At 39.4% G+C, this 18,603-nt stretch overlaps 1 protein-coding gene across 2 annotated transcripts; it reads right to left on the bottom strand.

Moving 5' to 3' along the window:
- Positions 1–634: 634 nt before the first annotated feature.
- On the bottom strand, positions 635–18,247 carry INTS13 (integrator complex subunit 13). 2 transcript variants are annotated; one of them, XM_042050480.1, is made up of 18 exons: positions 18,167–18,247; positions 16,834–17,065; positions 15,874–15,948; positions 14,927–15,129; positions 14,576–14,656; positions 13,310–13,400; positions 12,242–12,370; positions 12,069–12,092; positions 10,496–10,580; positions 8,328–8,417; positions 7,771–7,860; positions 6,635–6,813; positions 5,728–5,898; positions 5,193–5,347; positions 4,010–4,240; positions 2,960–3,099; positions 2,157–2,292; positions 635–1,350 (listed from the first exon to the last, which is right to left on the bottom strand). In XM_042050480.1, the coding sequence occupies exons 2-18, from the start codon at positions 17,056–17,058 to the stop codon at positions 1,311–1,313; spliced, it is 2,145 nt and encodes a 714-aa protein (XP_041906414.1). In that variant the 5' UTR covers positions 17,059–17,065; positions 18,167–18,247; the 3' UTR covers positions 635–1,310. The 2 variants fall into 2 exon arrangements, with proteins under 2 accessions (XP_041906414.1, XP_041906415.1); XM_042050481.1 differs by lacking the exon at positions 12,069–12,092.
- Positions 18,248–18,603: the final 356 nt, after the last annotated feature.

The raw sequence follows: 18,603 nt of genomic DNA, 5'->3' as shown, positions 1-18,603 counted from the left end.
AAATTGCTTCTGTAAAAGCTACAAATATTTCACAATATGATAGAAAATATTACCATGCAAGTACTATTTAATCACTCTGTAAAAACAGTTCTAAAATCATTTAACAGAAAACACACCTGCATCAGAGTGGCTGAATAATCACCTTGAAATTATTCATGGTACTTTAGCACAGCTGAAAAAAGGATTCAGTCACAAATGTTAAGTGAAGAATATTTGTGTTCAGATCTATACATCAGGAACTGTGGTATTTAAAGTTGCAGGTGAATATGAATATATTGATTTACTTTTAGAAAATCTCCAAGATGTGTCTCAATCAACTGCAAGATATCCAATCTGTGAGCCCTTCAGTTGCTTACAGAAGCCAGATGCAGATCAGAGGAAGGCCGACACACTTGGAAAGCTCAATAATTCATCTTTCCTTAGCCCATGTGGAAGACAACCCAAAATCTTACAAGGGATCAGATCACAGACGCTGGCTGAGTTTTCCCAGTTGAGAATTCTACTCCCCAGTAGAAGAGGCTCTACTCAAAGAAACTGAGGACAGATTACCTACTTTATCATTTCACAGCCATTCCTATTCAGTGTCTCAGACATATAACCATAAGTACCTTACAGAACACACTTCATCAAAAAATAATTATTAGCAAAAAATTTTATTGTACTTCTGCTTACAAAGCCTTAACTCCAACACAACAACCTGAAAGGCTTTGCTTTCTAAAGACCATTTACATTCCATTTTTTAAAAGTCCTTAAACCAACAATTTTTACCTGTAAAACCCTTCACCCTCCCACCCCTCAGATGAAAACCAAGACTGGCACTCTCTCAGCTCAGTGTCTGGGTACTCAGTGTGCAGTCTTTTCCATAATTCTGAACTCCTGAGGAATCCTCATATAAATAAAAAGTATTCATGAACCAAAATTAACAATGTTATCAGCTTATTATAAATTACTTAATTTTTTTTTTTCTTTTTAGACAGTCATCACTGATTTTGAAATAGTATCCAATGCTTCTGGGCAAGGACTTTAAAGCTGACTAACATTTTTGATTACTTGATTTACTCCACGGCAGCAGAGGTTTTCTTCATCCTAAAACTCAACTGGAAAACACTCCAGGACATCTCCAATTTGCACACAGCTCATTTAACGTGATATGCAGATTTCGAACTTCATAGCAAAAATAGGACTAGAAAAATGTAAAAACCAATCAAACCAGAGCTATACAATTGTATTGAAACAGTACCAAGAGCAATTCCAGCATTAAATATTTTTGCTATTTGGCCAAGTTTTGTCCTGAGAAACAGAATTAATCCTCACTGCCGGCCTGCTTTTCCATTTTCTGTCGTTTCCATTCTGAAATGCAAGACAACAATTGGTAAGGCTTGTTACTGAAAGAACAATCAATAGCTTAAAAAAAAAAAAAATTGCATTTAAATGTTTTCATAAATATTTTTTACTTCACTAATTATCCTATCTCTCCCTACCCCAACATATGCAATCTTATCTCCTCTTAATACTTCTTTAAGCAGCAATCATAAAGCAAAGGTTTCTGCAGAGATACATTTCAGCTGCGAAAACCCATCCATTATCAACCTCACCAAAACACAAAATATTCATGTGACTGCAGAATATTCATATAACTAGAGAATCTATTTTGAAAATCTGAGCTTTGGCAATTTGTTTCAAGGACTTCATTTTCACCCTTCTTACACTGAGCGTTGTCTACCATCATCTTATTTCCTTCAGAGGAGGCTGGTTTGGTTTTCCAGTATTTTTCGTAGAACACAGGCTACTGCCAACTTCATTACAGCACAGCCTAAGATTGAACCACTTTATTATCAACAATATTTCTGTATCAGCCATTTCTTCAGAAACTAAAGCAAGCAAAACACCTCAGCTACTATTTAACCCCCTGAAGTTTAATAAGAGTTTTGCTGCAAGGGCAGTCCCTGAGGCACAGGGAAGCCCAGCTCTCCGCAGTCAGCCTTGCTCAGCACAGAGGCAAAGAGAAGCAAACACTGCTCTGGTTCTCCATCAGTGCTGAGAAGCAAAGGAATGAATTTAGATATTTTAATCATCAAAAGAGTAGTATCTAATGCTGCAAACTCCACACTGACTACTGCCAAGATATGGGTGGTGATGCATTTCCTGATACAAACCCATTTTCTTCTTTCAGATGTTGATACAGCTCAGCTTTGTTGTTGACAGAGTTCAACCGACCAATAAATTCCTGGTGCTTCCTAGAGTTGGCAGTATTAATTCTGTTGCTCCATAAAGACAGCAAGGACATTGGCCCTAAAATTGTAAGTAAAAAGAGTCTAAGTGATGAAATTTTCGAATTAACATTACATCATTATAACATCTTAAAGGAATTACAGATTATGGTAATACAACATGTTAAAACCACTAATATTAAAAAACCTTACAACAGGGGCTAAATAAATCCAAAATATGCAAAGTGATAATGGCTGGGGAGTTGCTGCACATGAGATGGACTCTGCTTTAAATGCAGAATCTCAGCATCAGCTCAGCCACTGTGATAGCAAATAATTCACACCAAGGAAGAGAAGGCAGTGAGAACTGCCTGTTCTGACAATTGCACTGCTTAGGCAAGTTGATATTCATTAGCAGGAGACAGTGATTTCTGACACCTGCCCTCAAACAGCATTTCTCACATACAGTAGCTCAAACAGCACCAGCAGGAACATGGCCAACCCCCTGTCAACCCTAGAGTCTATCAGCAGAGCCACACAGTGTCTTGGCATCTCCCTTTTTTTCACAGACCTGGTGAGGTTAACATGTTTTTCAATAATTTCGCAGCATTTAGCATTTAATTAAACATGATCTTCACTGACTTAGCTTTAACTCCAAAATGATTCACCTCATTACTTTAGAAAACACAGACTGATGCAATAATGTCTACCTTTAAAAGAAATAATCCGTTGCAATTGTTCTGGTTTACCTTTTGCCTTTTCAACTGTGGGCATTTCATCCATTGTAATGAGAGGCTTTTTGTTGGGGGGCTCAGGAGAATCAGGGGAGTCTTTGATAACTTCAGCTTCTGCCAGTTCTTCTTTCTCCCGATCCAAAAGACCTTTTAACCTTTTTGAGAGGGAAGGAAAAATATGCTTGAGCAGGACATAATTCTTGATACCATTCTGTACTCCTCGAAATTATACAAGACCCATACCATAAGAAAATTTCTTTTGACCCCTTGGAATGGGTGACAAACAATAGGGAATTCTAGCCAAATAATCTTCTGGATAAAGCCTTACATAAAGGGAAGGTTCTTAATACAGAGTTTCACTTCAGTTGTTGAGACAATTGGTATCTGAATTTTGAAGGAAAGACTAAATAAAAATAAATACATATACAAATACCATACAATTTCCTATTATCTTCTCTAGGTGAATTCAGACCCATTCTACACCAAATCCTTTTTATCTCAGTCCCCATTTCTGTTCTATGTGTGAAAGCAAAGCTGTAGCAATGATCATACACAGGAAGGCATGGAAGCTCATCAGCATGGTGACAGCAGTGTAGATGAAAAGGTCCTCCCATCCTACATGCTCCCAGCACGCACAAAACACATGCAAATTAAGCTTATTACCATGAGCTTTTGGGATCTCTTCAGAAAGTAGTTTGAAAGAAGGAACAACACAGAACAGACTGACAGGTGCTGACCACTTAAGACAAGCTACAATAAGAACATGAATTACAAACAGGAGGGAAATGGACATTAATCCTTATGTTCAGCTGAAGAGAAGAGCCAAATCAAGCTGGGTTGTTTAATCAACATGAACACTAAACTATCTACAGCTCAAAGGAAACAACTTGTCCCACGTTTTCAGCCATGCTTTAGATTCCCACAAAGCAGTTTAACATCTAATAGGTGGTGTGGTTATGATAGAATCCAACAACAGGAACTCCTCAAGCTAAAACACCCAGCTAAGTGGTCAACCACTAAGAACAAAAGTTATGCTACACTTCAATTTCACTTCAGAAAACGTACCTCTCTGATTCCTGCCATGGCTTATCTGATTCATAGTCTTTGCCCAACTTCTCTGACTTGTCCTCTTTGTCTTCTCTCTTTCTGCCTCGTTTCTTGCGCTCCTCCTCCTCCGGGGGTTTGCTCCTGCACGCCATGAGACACTCGAGGACTCGCTGGTGTTTGTCAGAGTTGTTTATGTGTGCTCGGACAAGGGTCTCCAGCTCATTCCACATAATGCGGTACTGCTCATCTCTGAAAGGCCAAGAAAAACACACCATGTGAAGGATTACCAAAGTCATTCAACTACTTAATGAATGCAGACCTTAACAAACAAACAAAAAGAACCCCCAAACCAAAAATAACTCCAAAGAGATCGTCTGTCCTCCTGTACAGAAAGTCTCCCCTCCTGGGATTACTCCATTCTTGAAATCACATTAACATTTCCCAGTTAACACCCAGAGTGAAGTTTAAATTGAGATGGATTATGGCCACTGAAATCATGTTGTTCCACAAGACCTCACTGCCAAAAGGCACTTGTAAAATCTCTCAGGTGCTTGCTAACAATGCAATGTCAGAGGGCCACTCATGTACTGACAAGCAAATGAATTATTACATTATTTGGGTTAAAAAAAATAAGGAAGAATTGCACCACACTACTGTCAGTAACTCCCTGTCATGTAGGCAAACCAGAATTTCTTTTCAACCAACTCTTGAAAATACAAGAAACACATCCAAATGACTGAGGTATCAGAATATTCTACGCTTATTTTAAAGAAGCACCCCATATTTTAAATAACTGTTTCAAAAGGATTTAACTATTCTCATATATACCAGTTTTAACGCACTGTTCATTTATAATATACTTAAGTTTTCCTTTTTATTAATTTGAAATTATTCCACTTTGTTTGTCCAATTTGTATCAATCTCTCACCTTTCCTGATGACTATCTTTGATTTCATATTTTTTAACATATTTAAATTCTTAGGCAATAAAATTAGAGCTTTTTTCCTTAACATACAGCAGTAATGTTATAGCCCCTAAATGATACAGGTGAAGTACTCACAGCATTTGGGTGGTGCACATACAGCATTTAGTTTACTATGTATTATTTTTAGCCATACTTCAAAAATTTGGTATGAAAACATTGTCAACAGAGTATTTCTGAAAATAGTCCAGCATCAACAAAGAGAGATATGCATGTAACCTTTTTGGCCCCTTTCCTCTGGTACCAACTGTTGAAATTGGCAGTGGATCGTTCTTCCTCTCCATGTCTACCAAATTGTATATTGTTTTTTGACAATTCAGCACATCCTCATCAGTCATTGCTTCCTTTACAATCACACTGGCTAATGGCACTACCTGCAGGACAAAACAGAAATGAACAAGAAAACGTGTGCATGTCACAGGAGAGCAACAAGAAGAATAAAATCAAAAGCAATGGAACAACACACAACAAAACCCCACCCTCTTACCCTCAGTTTAGTACTAACTCCAAGTATAAGCAGATGCTTTCTTTACCCAGCAGCACTGCAGCTGTCAGGTTCAAATATTCCACCTTATTTAAATGGCATTCCAATAATCTACTGCATTAAATACAGTTACTTCAGTAGAAATAAAGCTGAAAATAAACTGATTTTGTGGCAAGGGATTTATCACCCAACAGAGCTGGTATTTCATCCAGTGACAAGGGGACGCAATCTAGGAACAGAACAAAAATTTACACAGCCCAGGTTACTTACAGCTTGCATGTTGAAGATGGTGGTCTGAGAAATAATCATAGGCCAGTAACGAGTATGTTTCTCTAACTGATCTTTTGCACGTTCCAATGGAATTTCAAGACTTCCATCGATCTTATATCTGGGCTCTAGAAAAGGAGTTAATCGGTTTTCCCTCATAAATTCACCAAAATCCTAATGATAACCAAACAAGATACAATTAGGCATTTCTCTAACAAAGAAACTTTCAGTGAACGGGCTAAACAGCTTAGCCTTGCTTATCACTAACTTTGTACCATCCCACTGCCACACCTGACCCTACCAAGCACAGCCCTGTCTCTAGCTCTCAGATGGACATGCATTAACCAGGGGGAACACAAACACAGGGGCACAGAAATATGAGGTAAAAATCAATGTACAGGTTTTGATGAGGAGGACTTCCAGATCTGCAAGGTAGTTCATGTATGGGAAGAATTACTTTTTCCAGAAGGAACTTCTGCTTGTTTACAAGAGATATCAAGAATGTGTTGAAAAAAATAAAGGACAAACAAAATGCATGTCAGCTGATTGTCTGACACCAGGGTTCAAAGCTGACTTCATCTTTTCTATTTATTGTACACACCACTCATGTGCAATCTCTCCTTTGACAATAAGCACGATACAGTCCGATGTGTAACCAAGAAAAATGTTTTTCTAGAACCAGAACAAACTAAACACTCCTAGTGCATTAAGGAGGCATTCCTTGACACAGAAAGTATTTTATAAAGCCGGGCTAACAATTAACAAATGTAGTATTTTGTACTAAATATCTATCAAGGTATTTATTACATAGGAAACTGGACCATGCAGTCCACTCCAACATTTCCTTCCCACATGACTGCATCTGTTGTCCCGTGATAGAAGCGGCAGTGTAGGACAGAAAGACCCTTACTGTGATCCTGTAGTCAGTGACCCTCCCGCCGCACCCCTCGCTAATTGAGGGGGGATCTTCCAGAATCGAGCGGGAGCTGCTCAACACATGCAAGAAAATCTCTCCCCCGTGGCTGCTGAGCATGTGGCTGATGACCTTTGAGCCAGACTTGCGTGGCTGTTCCAACAACACCGAACGACCTGGTGGAAGGGAGATCAGTTTCATTCGCTACTGTGTGCTGCAATTTTAAATTCAGAGCTGCATAAATACAGGTTTGTGCTCAGCCAAGAAGAATCTGAACCCACCAAGGTGGTGTTCTCACCCAGCTGAACAAGAAACTGCCATCTCCTCATTGTTTTGACACAGAACAGCCTTAAAATTTTACAAAGCAACACCAAAAAGCCTTTCCTGGACCAACCAATCAATATTATTCTTAGGAAAAGATACACATTCATAAAGCATTCCAATGACCCTGCTGGAGAAACACTCTCATTAAAAGCAACCTCCAAAAAGTAATAAAATAACCTTTTGAGTATAAAGGTATCAGTTGATACCCCTTGCTAATGCTTAAAATGGACACTGTTCTTCAGGCAGAGAAATAAAACTGCTTTTGTCCTATTTTCAGTAAAATACACCAAGCATAAAAGGGTGCATTCTCCAAATAAGTTTCTTTTTATCAGGAAGCAAAAAGGACAAAAATCAGAAGCATGTGCTTATCTGAAATATGTTATTAATTTTGGTTCTAACCATTTTTATTAATCAAAGGACATTTTCACTACACAATCTCTAGGGAAAAATACACTAAGATACAGTGTTTAAGAAAACCACTGCACATTTAGACAATCAAATGACCTGACTGAAGGAAACATTCCATTAAAAGGATGTTTGTAATGCCATTTTGTTTGGAAACATACAAACCTCCATTTCAATACTTGTTCCTTCTTTGCATCTTTCCTCCCATCTTTAAGCTCCAAAACACATTTGCCTTGGAGGACATTTAACAACTTTCTTCTCTTATTTATAGGACGTGTTAAAATAAACTCAGCATTTTTACAGTCCATAGACATTACTGCTATACAAACCAAAATGTGCTAAGTGCTCTATTTACAGAATTAAAAATTAAAACATTGAATAATTAGCCAAGGACACAAATTTACCATTAAGGAGAAAGTTTGTAAGGCAGGAAGAAGGTCTGCTATTTACATCTACCGGTGAAATTCTGTATGCGCCAGTGCAATAGTGCAGTTCTGAAAAATAAACGAGTAGAAAAGTTGAGTGTAATTCCAGAGTCAGAAAAAACAGTCCACAAAATAAAAGAATGGAAGAGGAGGAGGCTAGTCCACAACGAGCAGAACTAAGAAGTCTAGATGCCTCTCAATCTCAAAGTCCGCTCCTTTCACCATCTCCTCACTGGGAGGACTCCCAAGCACCCACAGCTCTGAGAATCTCATACATTCCCAGGCCCTATTTCCAGCAGGAACCCTAATTCTTTATCTCCTGAACTGCTTCACTGAACAGTCTGTCTGCTCTTATTTCTCTTATCTGTATTTTCAGCCTGCTGGCTCAATGAGTCAACATAAATTGCTAACAGTTAAGAGAGTGCATAAGCTGAATGGCCACACGATTCCTATGTTACCTCAGATCTTCCCTTTCTCTCCTGTACTCGCATTTGTACAAGTTACCAACCAGTTCTGGAGGATTCCGTGTCACCTACCCACACTGTTGGTTCGTGGAGTGCACCACTTCAGTGTCACAGTTTCCTTAAATGTGCCTTCTCTGCTATTGCCACCCATGTGATTATCACCTGCAGAGAAAGGCAGAAAAAGGGGGTGATCAACTAGTTTCTTTATTACAGCAGAACAACTTTTAAGGTACAAAGTGTATGTAACATGAACATATACACAATGTAATGCAAATTTAAAACTTAGATACCTAATTTTTTGATTTGACAGTAAGAAAGTTCCACATATGTTTAGTTCTATCAATAACAGGCAGTTTTTTCCTGCTAAAATGCTCAGGACTTTTAAGACAGTATCTTTTTTTAAATTTTGCACACAGAAATCAGAACTCTCAAACACTAGAGCTGATTGTTTCTTGTACATACTATATTCCCAAAGTCAATTAAACTGATCTAAAGGCACATCTGACAAGTTTAGTTTTTTGGGGAAAAAGTATTTGGCCTCATCGTCCAGTCTCTTTGCCATGTCAGATTCAGCCTGAGTTCTCTCAATGCATTCAACTGACCACAGATGCTTTATTGTTAAAGTACTTTCATACAAGGTCTCACTGATCTTGCAAGAGCCACCTAAATGCCTTAAACCACCTATTATCAACACTCCTTTACATTAAACTACATTTCTTCTATACAGTTTTGAGAATCTTTATGATCTTTGACTCTCATTGTCTCAGGAAAGGATTAACAGGATTAACTGCAGAAGTTTCAGAATTACAGCAGCACAATATTTGGGAGGAATGACACAGGTACATCAACATGCAACACTGTAGTACAGTAGGGTTGAGTCTAATCTTACAACAGGTTTTATTTCCTATCAAAGACATTTATTCATGAAGGACTCATTTGATGTGCTTATCAGCCATGCAGGTAACTTGTAATAGTTGGGGGATTTTCCATTAAATTAACTGGAACAATTCAAGAAATTCTCTCTCTGAGTATCTGAAGGGCAAATTTATTTAATCTGAAAATTCCTTGGCAACATTTCAGAGGAATAAGACCAATGCAATTGAATTCCTGCTTTCCTAGCACCAGAGCTATTACAGCTGAAATACGTATTTAGAAACAAATGAAAGAACCCAAAATTTACAGCAGCTAAGTAGAGACTTTTTCCTCTCAAAGTTCTGATGGGGAAAATGTGGAGAGGAAATGCTGTCAGAGTTCGCTTCTCTGTTCTTCTAGCAGACCTAATTCCTTGAGCCAGCAGGTTTTACAAAACTGCTTCTGAGCCCTGGCAATAAAGCTTCAAGATTTCAACATCATAACACCAGTTCAGCTGAGGCCGAGGTCATTACTGGGACACCCAGTGCTTTTCATCAATCTTTAGTCATCCACTCCCCTAGAATGTGGAGGGCAGCACTTGGAGATGACAAAGGAGTTACCTCCTCTTCCTCTAAGTAATGGAAAAAAAGCACAAACTCCCCAAAATGGTTACTTATGGATCATATGACATTTAATTCTACTAATACAGAAGTTACAAGCTGATTTTTAACGAAGTTTTGCATCAGGCAGTTTCCTCAACAAAACAGTTCTGCATAATGCTTAGTGTTGTGCTTTTCTAATTTCAGTTGAGCTATTAAAAATTCACCCCAGAGGAATACTAGGCAATAACTCCAAATTTACAAAAAAAAAAAAAAAGGATAGTAGGTATTTCAATACAACAAAAAAGCTCAACAGCCAAACAAGTCTTGTTTTTTCCAAAGCAATTATTGTCATAAACAGGCCTGTGGGATGTGATGCAAACTATTATTACTTAACAAAGCTCAATTGTGCAAGGCATAATTTTGCACAAATACCCACAAGAGGGACTTCATTTTGTAACATCTCCCTGCACATCTGGTCTTTTACCTACTTTTTATATCTCAGTAAGAAGCTGACATGTCCTTCAAATCTCTCAGCAATATCCTGAACATATGTTGAATTTCACCTATTTTCTCACTGCTATATTCCTATTGCTGTACTAAAGTATGTCAACGAGTAAAACTCTAATGCCGACATTACAAATGAAGTTTTTTGGGTTGCAAGGAATAATTGAAATATTTTCTATTTGAGCCTGAAATTTACATGGATTTGAAGCTCACAATCTTCCTTTGTGAATATTCCCAAAGAGGCTGATCAAAAGCCACCTTCAGAGCACCATTTCTACTCACCACTCTTTAAAAAATCCACGTGTGCCTCTTTGTGATGAAGCAGCTCCACATCATAGTTGGCTGATGTGTTAGCATGTTGTTCTTCCTTCAAAAGAGAAAGGTAGACAGAAATAGAAATATTTTAGCTAGAGATCAGCATTTTCCTAAATGAATGATTCCACATTTGCCTTTCAGTCCAGAAGAAAACAAAAAGCCTCCAAGTGCCTCAGACAACAATGGGATTGCAATGTTGAGGAAACTGTTTGCTCTCTGAGCAATTTAAAGATGCAGCCAACTGCTTTTCCTCATATTTTCTTTTTTTTTTAAACCCTCTTCATGTTTTTGCAAGTGTCATCACAGGGTGCAGAGTATCAAATAAAGGTAAAAACTAGGCTTAACTACTTTGTTTAAATTAGTGAAGTTAAGGAAGCCTTCAAAGTGTTAAATAAACACCCGAAGTTATGGCTTACTGAGCAGCAACAAAGGGTCACTGCAGGGTGGAGTGACAATTATTTTTCATAACCAAGAATCAAGAACCCAAATCAAAACCCGCACTTTGAACTTACTATTTCTTAAGCTTAAGGTAAAAAGTGCACTTGCAGCTGCAAGTTTATAACTAAAAAAAATGTACTTTTGTAAAGAGGACACTGCATCTTTAAACAGCTGCAGAGGATTAGCAAAAACAGAACAGTAACTCTGATAACTTACTCCAAGTTTAAAAAGAAAAACAATTAAGAACAAAGAAAAAAACCACAGAGAACCCAACATAGTCTATTACTATATGGACAAAGGCAGAAGGGAGAGGCACACCAGCAGCACACAGGTCAGAAAGTTATAGACAAGGTATTTGCAAACTGAAGTCACATTTATGCCATGACCCACATCAAACTCATAAAAGCTGTGAAAATTATTTTGGTATCATGTTTTAACTTATAAAATCCATACAATACTGCTAGTTTTCAAAGATGCAATTAATGATTGACTGTGTTAAAACTTAATGAATTTTTTGTATCATGGAAGTTACCTGCCCCTGGCTCTTTTTGTTTGAATACTGACACTTCTGTCTCAATTGTCTCTTGCTGCCTGATCAGAAAATTACTGTCAACTTAATACTTGACATTCTCAACCACACTAATTTCCAAGTATCAAAAAAAATTAAATATATGGACATAACTTCCACCACAAGATGCTTAACTGATTATGTTTCTTAACTATGTATATCCTGTCTCCATCTCATGTTTATGGATCTTCAGAGTAGAAAACTCACTGGAAAACCCTTGGTCAAAAAGCAGCTATTAGTTACAAACACCTTTATGTTGGGTGGGCATGATAATGAAACAGAGGAAAAAGAGACTCACTATGCCACTATAATAATGCACAAGGGTCAAGAATATCTAAACACAACTAGAAAAAGACAAAAGAATCACAGACAAATTGATCTGAAGTAAACGAGATTGTATTTATATAAAGTAATATAAACAGAACTGAAATAACACTTGTATTGCTACATCAAAAATTGAGATTCAGCAATACAATGTTTTGTTCTGTGATCCTTCTTTACTTTTTTTTTTTTCCCTTCTTTATTTTTACTAACCTGGTCACAGACATTGAATGTGGGCTAATAAAAGAAAAAAAAAAAACAAAACAGAAAATATGATATGGAGAGAAAAACAATGTAAAAAGTCAATTAAAATAAACATCAAAAGTTTTCAAACACATTTAGAAGTGATGCAGCTGGTTAACACAGAGCTGTAGACACAACATTACCTTCATAGGGATGTTAGTTATTGTGGTTGAAGCCAGATCAAAGTGTTGCTGTACCAGAAGATTCAGTTTTGTAGCCAGGTGCCTCCCTGCACGGACACTGTGCACCTCACTGGTTAGAACAGGGGAGAGCTGAAATAAATTGATATATGGAATTCAAGGTTTAGGCTGGGGTATCATTCAACAGTACAGTTTGATCAACTCTCAAATAAGCATTTATGCTCCTAAAACTACCACCCAAAAACCCATGCCAGGGGAAACTACCAAGGAAGAAGCAAAAACTATTCGCATTCTGAATTTTGAGCTTATGCTACAGATGCAGTTCCTACAAAAAAAAGTGTGCTAAAAAATGTGAGTCACTCATTCTTAAGAGGAAAAATTGGTACCACAACATGGGGAATAAATCTTAACAGCAGCTCTGGGCAAACTTTTTCATTCTTTTACCTGCTGAGTAATTTTTAGCGAAGTAATTTTTAGATGTCTACCTGTAAGTGCATCATACATACACAAGGCAAATAAACACAAGCTAGAAGATGCACTTGATTTCTTCCCTAGCCAACAAGAACATTGGGCTGGGGCTCAAAAACAAAACGAAACTAACACAAGAAAAATTACAACAACAACAAAAATCCCCAAAAGCCCTAAAACAAGAACCCCCAAGCAACCAAAAAAAGAAATCCCAAGACCCAAACCCAGTGACTGCCTTAGAGAGAAGTAGTCAATTTATTATCTTCCACTGACAATTTTTTAGCACAACTACAGCAGAGTTCTGTAGAAATGAATCACAGGAAGGTAGCCCCTTATAGTCCTTTTTATATACCAAATAATATGCAGCACTAAATGCCTTTCATGTTGAGATATTTTTCTGGAGTCTTTTCTTACAGACAGCACATTAAAATGCAGAGCAGACTTCTGAACAGCAGAATATATTACAGATATTTTGTATGTACTTGGTTTCAAACAACCACCACATGTGCTTTTGCTACTGAACAACTGAGAATAATTTGCACTATTTTCAGTCTGACATGGTTCCTAATCCTGGGATAAATTTTCTCATTTTAAGCTCCTCACCTCTTTTTTAGGACGATCTGAAACAAGGCTGTCTTCACCAACTGGGTACGTGTGGATTAACACCAGTTCACATTTCTGAATCTGCATTAGACTTAAAAACAAAAACATTTTGCTTAGCCTACAGTATGGCTACAGACTATCTCTTAAAATTAAATTAATTCTGATATCTAGAGCACAGAATCATAACAAATGTTAACAACATGTTGTTTCTGAAAGTGTGCTGCAGAAACTAGGTTACAGATACGATTTTCAAAAGCACAGACTTCAAAGTAAGTTCTTACCAGATTAAAAATAAAAGCCTAACATTTCTTGCTCTTCAGATGCTATAGCACTGTGCTTCTTTTTGGACACATCAATGGAGTAAGTCCTTAACTGGTGCAATCTGTTCAGCTTTATTCAACTGAATATTGACACTACACAGGATTTGTGTCTCCAAGTGTAGGTATGAATGAGGGGACTCCAGGGAACACAAAAACAACTACCCCAAACAGCATAGAGAGATGGGACACGTAATAGGATATATGCTGATATACTGATGTGAAAGTTTGGAGTGATACAGATATTGTACCACACCTCTACCTACAGGAATGAGACCTTCCTGTCTTTACAATGGATTTAACACCTAATTTTCCCAGCAAGACCCTTTATACATCCATGAAACTACAACTGCAGCAGGAAAAAATAGTAGACTGCGGCTTCTGCTATTAAAGTGCCTGAGGAGCAACCAGGAATACGATCTCAACCTACTACAACTTTACAAGGCAACACAGTCCCATGGCCAAACACTTCAGAGTTTAATTAGACAAAACATATGGTGGAGAAAGACTTCTCAGAGGAGATGCACTCTGTATTTCAAGATTCTTTATCTCAAGTGAAGTGCCAGGCAATAGTCATTTAGAAACTTAAAAAAACTAGTTTCAAAGAAGTTAGCTGTTTTAGTCAAAGAAAGATAAACATAAAAGTAATACAGTATTACCAAGAAAAACTGCACCAGATGAATTAGTGATTAAAAGCACAGTGTATAACAAGGTATAGTTATGTGTCTCATTTTGGAGCAGATGTAGAGGGTAACAAGCTAAAGAAATCCTGTCCTATTAGAATGAAGGATGATACTGGAAAGATAATGATCAGCCAACGATATCATGATTCACCACCTTCTGCTTCACACAGACATTCATTCAAATAGCTTATCAGAGTGAGTTTTGTGACAAAAATACATCCGTATTTCACAGAGGATCCAAGACACTCTGTAAAAAGTATACTCACTGGTCAGAGTTAGCTGCAAGCTTGTTGTGCTCATGAATGGTCTCCTGAACACAATCCTCCAGCATCCGAACATGGCTGTCACTACAAAGAAACGGTGGATTTCTTTTAAGGCTGATTCATCAATCCTCCTTTTCAAAGCCACTGAATATTCTTCTACTGTCTCAAGCGGGAAATCTTTGAAACTTGACTTTTTACTGTTAGACCCCCATAAACAAAACCTTTGATAAGGTGAGAAGTGCTCTAACAAGGACCTGTGCAAAGAAGCTGCCTGCAACCCTTGTGGGAATACCTGGAATCGCTCTGTGCAGGGGCAGGAGCCCCAGCACACCCACAGACTCCCATCTCCCCCACCTTTTGGCGTTGGTGATGCAGATGATCCTGCCCCGGTTGCCCACGCGCTCGGCGTTCTCCATGAGCGTGGTGCGGGCCTCGTGCTGGTACTCGGTGATCTTGCAGAGCGCCTCGACGGCCGCCACCAGCCCGTGCAGGATGCTGCAGCACTCGGGGTCTGCGCGCGGGTTCGGCGGCCCCACCGCTGCCAGCGCCGCCATCAGCTGGGCACAACAAACAACTGTTATCCAAAGGGACCTCCCACAGCGTTCAAACCAGCAGCGAAAAGGCAGCCTTTGAACACATTGGACATGCAAATCAACATTGCTGGGACAAAAGCAATTGAACAGTTAATGAGCATTATCATGTTGGCAGCTTTCTGGAAAACATTTGGCCCTAAATTATCCTTTGCAATTCAATTTATTCATTGTGACTAAATATTCTCATTTTTTACAGAAAAACACCTGACCATAATAACAACTTATATCAAATATCTGAAGGACATTCTAACATTGTTAGTTGTCTTCTGCTTTTATTTTCTGAGAATTTGGAAATGCATTTCCTCCATAAAGTAAATTTTTCAGAGAATGAGCCCTTTCAGTAAGACCACAAAGAGGATATTTACAATTAATGTATTTAACACAGGTTATTCGCCTCTCATGTAAATGTTTTCAAAAAGAATTTAAGTTCAAGAAGCAGCACCAAATTACAGAAGAAATACGTAACTAATTTCTTCATAACGTTAATTTTAAATATTTAAGTCTATACTTAAAGACATTGGATTCTTTTCAAGTCTTGTCTATAGAATAATCCAGGCTCACAGGCAGCTACTTGAAATTCTGTTATACAACAATTTCAGACTAGATCCACCAACATTGTAATCAACCAGAGTTATTTCATACTGAACAAAATGTTTATTTCACAATGAAGTCAGAATTACAAAACAAAAGAACGGCTACAAATCATACCTCCTGCAAATTCTGATCTTCTTGAGTCCAAGAATTCAACACATGAGCCCCAGAGTCACTAACAATGAAATTCACCTACAAGGATCAAAAAAGCACATTAAGATAACAGCCGTTGCATTGTTACTTCCCCAAATCCAAACAAACACGAATTGCACTTCTTTTTCTGATAGTAGGGAGATAACATGCAATGACAAGCCAAACTCAAAATAACAAACCCACAAAAATCACACACTCCTGCTGTATTCAGTTTTCCCCTTAGTAATATGATGAACAACTTCTACTTATATTTGTATGCCACAAAATCATTTTCTACACCAAATTAGATTTTCCAAACATTAGTATTTTAAGAATCAGATAATATTTCCAGTAGAACAGCTACAAAATAAAGTGAATTCTAATACTGTAAACTGCACATCATTCTCCAACATCTGTCACAGTACATCATGGGGTAGGTATCTATCAAGATCTAATAAACATCACTAAGAAAATATGGTCTTCTAAACAAGGAGCTGTGTGTACCAGGAGCTCTCGTTTCATGATGATCCTACCTCTTCCTAAAGCCCAGAATTCCTTCAAAGTTGATCCCACAACTTTTATGGAGCGCTACCACGTGTTTAGCAACAAAATTCAACTTGAGACAATACTTCACTCATGTTTTTGTAAAGTCATAGCTCAGGAGAGCACAATAAAAAATCTCTAAGTTGCCCTAAAGCAGCTCTCTGTGTTTTGCACCAAGTTGTAAAGTGGCAGTAAGACAAGGAAAGGTTCCAAAATTAAACACGTAATGAGATTCATATACTACCACAACCAATTAAAGGACTATAAAGTATATAAACAGCAAAAATAAATTTTTAAGTGATAAAACTATATTTGGTATTTCACTCTAAACACCACAAAGATTAAAAGACTTAAATAAAACATATATCAAGCACGATATGCAGCATGGCTGGCAGAACTTACCAGCTTCTTGAAAGGGAAAATATCATACATTATTCTACAGTACTCCATGGATGACTCCACTGAGCAGGTCCACAGGGACTTGGAGATGGGTGCCAGAGGAATAATCCCCTGGGTACGGTTCTTCACTAACATATCGAATTCCACGTGCTGCCTGCATGATTCTGCCATGTAGGGGCAGTGATCCACAACGAAAACAGTTTTGTGAGACTCAGAAAATATTTTCATTTTCTTCCTGAAAGAAACAGACATCGAAAGCAGAAAGAAATTGCACATGGTGACAGAAAAACCAAACAAAACACACCATAAGAGGACTGTGCAATCTACACATAACATCCTAGAAATATGCAGGTCTTAAGAGTCCAAATTTAGTAGACTACATCTTTTATGAGAAGAAACTATTTTTCCTCAGGAGGAAAAATACAGAGAAAAGTGGAATTATATTGCTGAAAAGGCAAAAAAAATGCATAGTATTACTCTCCCCACTTCTCTATTTAAAACCAACTTTAAAGAAGAAGTACAGAAACTGCTTCCTATTTAAAGCTTATTTCCTAAAATAAGTAACGCGGAAAAAAGTAATTTATGATGAAGCTCTAAAGACCTTTAAGTAGCATAATCAGAATTTTAAGCCGATTTTCAGTCCTGTCTTTGCTAAATATACCTTTATTTTTAAACGAATAATTGCATCTGTACTTCAACACCTCACTGACAAATATCCCAAGTGTGAAATTATAAGAATCTCAGAACAGTTACAACTGGAAGGAACCTCCGGAGATCAGCCGGTCCAACCCCCTCCCAAGGCAGGGTGACCTAGAACCGGTAATGCCTTCACGGGGGTTTGGAATGTCTTCAGAGGGAGACTCCACTCCCTCCCCGGGCAGCTGCTCCACGGTTCTGCCACCCCTTAATGTACAGAAGTTCTTCCTCATGTTGAGGTAGAACTTCTCGTGTTTTAGTTTACGGCCACTGCTCTTCGTCCTGTCGCTGGGCACTACCGAAAACGGCAATTTCTACCGTAAGAATTTGTTTTTCCATGTACTTCTGCTGAATTACAGAATACACAGAACCAAAAAATACATACAAGCTCATAGAAAAGCCTAAAATATTAAAGCAACGAGGATCACAGAAGTCAGACGGCGGCTTCCTCGGAGGGAGGGAGAGGAGCAGGCTTGGGCCCCGTGCTCGGCTGCAGCTGGCGGGGCTCACCGCGGCCCCTTCGGCGTGAGCCACGGCCGCTGCCTGCCCGGCCCGAGGCCTCGCAGCCTGTCCTCGGCGAGCCCGAAGGGCCGGAGCAACGCCGCTGCAAAGCGTTAAGGGGACAGCAAGTGTTTCTCACCTGGGCCGGCTCCTCCTGTGGTGCAGCAGCCCCGGTCCCGCTCCTCGCCGCGCCCGGGCGCGGCCGCGGCCCCGCTCCGAGGAGGAGGAGGGACGAGGCCCGCGGGGCGCCCTAGACGGGGCCAGGCGCGGGCGCCTCCGGCCGGGCGCCCTCCATGTCCCTGCAGCGCTCTGCTCCCCCTCCTCGGGCGGCTCGGCGGGGAGCGCGGGGCCCGGGTCCGGCCTGCGCGCCCGGCGCCCGCGGGGGTGGGAGAGGCGGCCGGAGCCCCCCCCGCTCCGCCCACCCCTGAGCCCGCGGGGGCCCCGCGCGGCCGCGGGCGCCGCAGGGACCGCGGCTCCCCCGGGGGGAGCGCCCGGCCCCTGTCCGCACCTCCCCGGGCCACAGCGCCCGGCCGGGATCACTCGCCCGACATGCCGAGGCCGGTGCCGGCCCCACTC

Source organism: Corvus kubaryi, unplaced genomic scaffold (assembly GCF_017639235.1).
Source record: "Corvus kubaryi isolate FWS band 111438036 unplaced genomic scaffold, C.kubaryi_AGA036_p1.0 74, whole genome shotgun sequence".
Taxonomy (NCBI): Eukaryota; Metazoa; Chordata; class Aves; order Passeriformes; family Corvidae; genus Corvus; species Corvus kubaryi.
Note: the sequence above shows the minus strand (reverse complement) of the source record. Positions and strands in the feature narration are given on the sequence as shown.

Excerpts from the sequence above, each read along its gene's own strand:
- INTS13 (XM_042050480.1), bottom strand. The coding sequence starts at position 17,058 with ATGAAAATATTTTCTGAGTCTCACAAAACTGTTTTCGTTGTGGATCAC. Across the intron at positions 8,418-10,495 it reads CGTGGATTTTTTAAAGAGTG|GTGATAATCACATGGGTGGC; the intron begins GTGAGTAGAAAT and ends CTTTCTCTGCAG. Across the intron at positions 6,814-7,770 it reads TACAAACTTTCTCCTTAATG|GTCGTTCGGTGTTGTTGGAA; the intron begins GTAAATTTGTGT and ends CCCTTCCACCAG.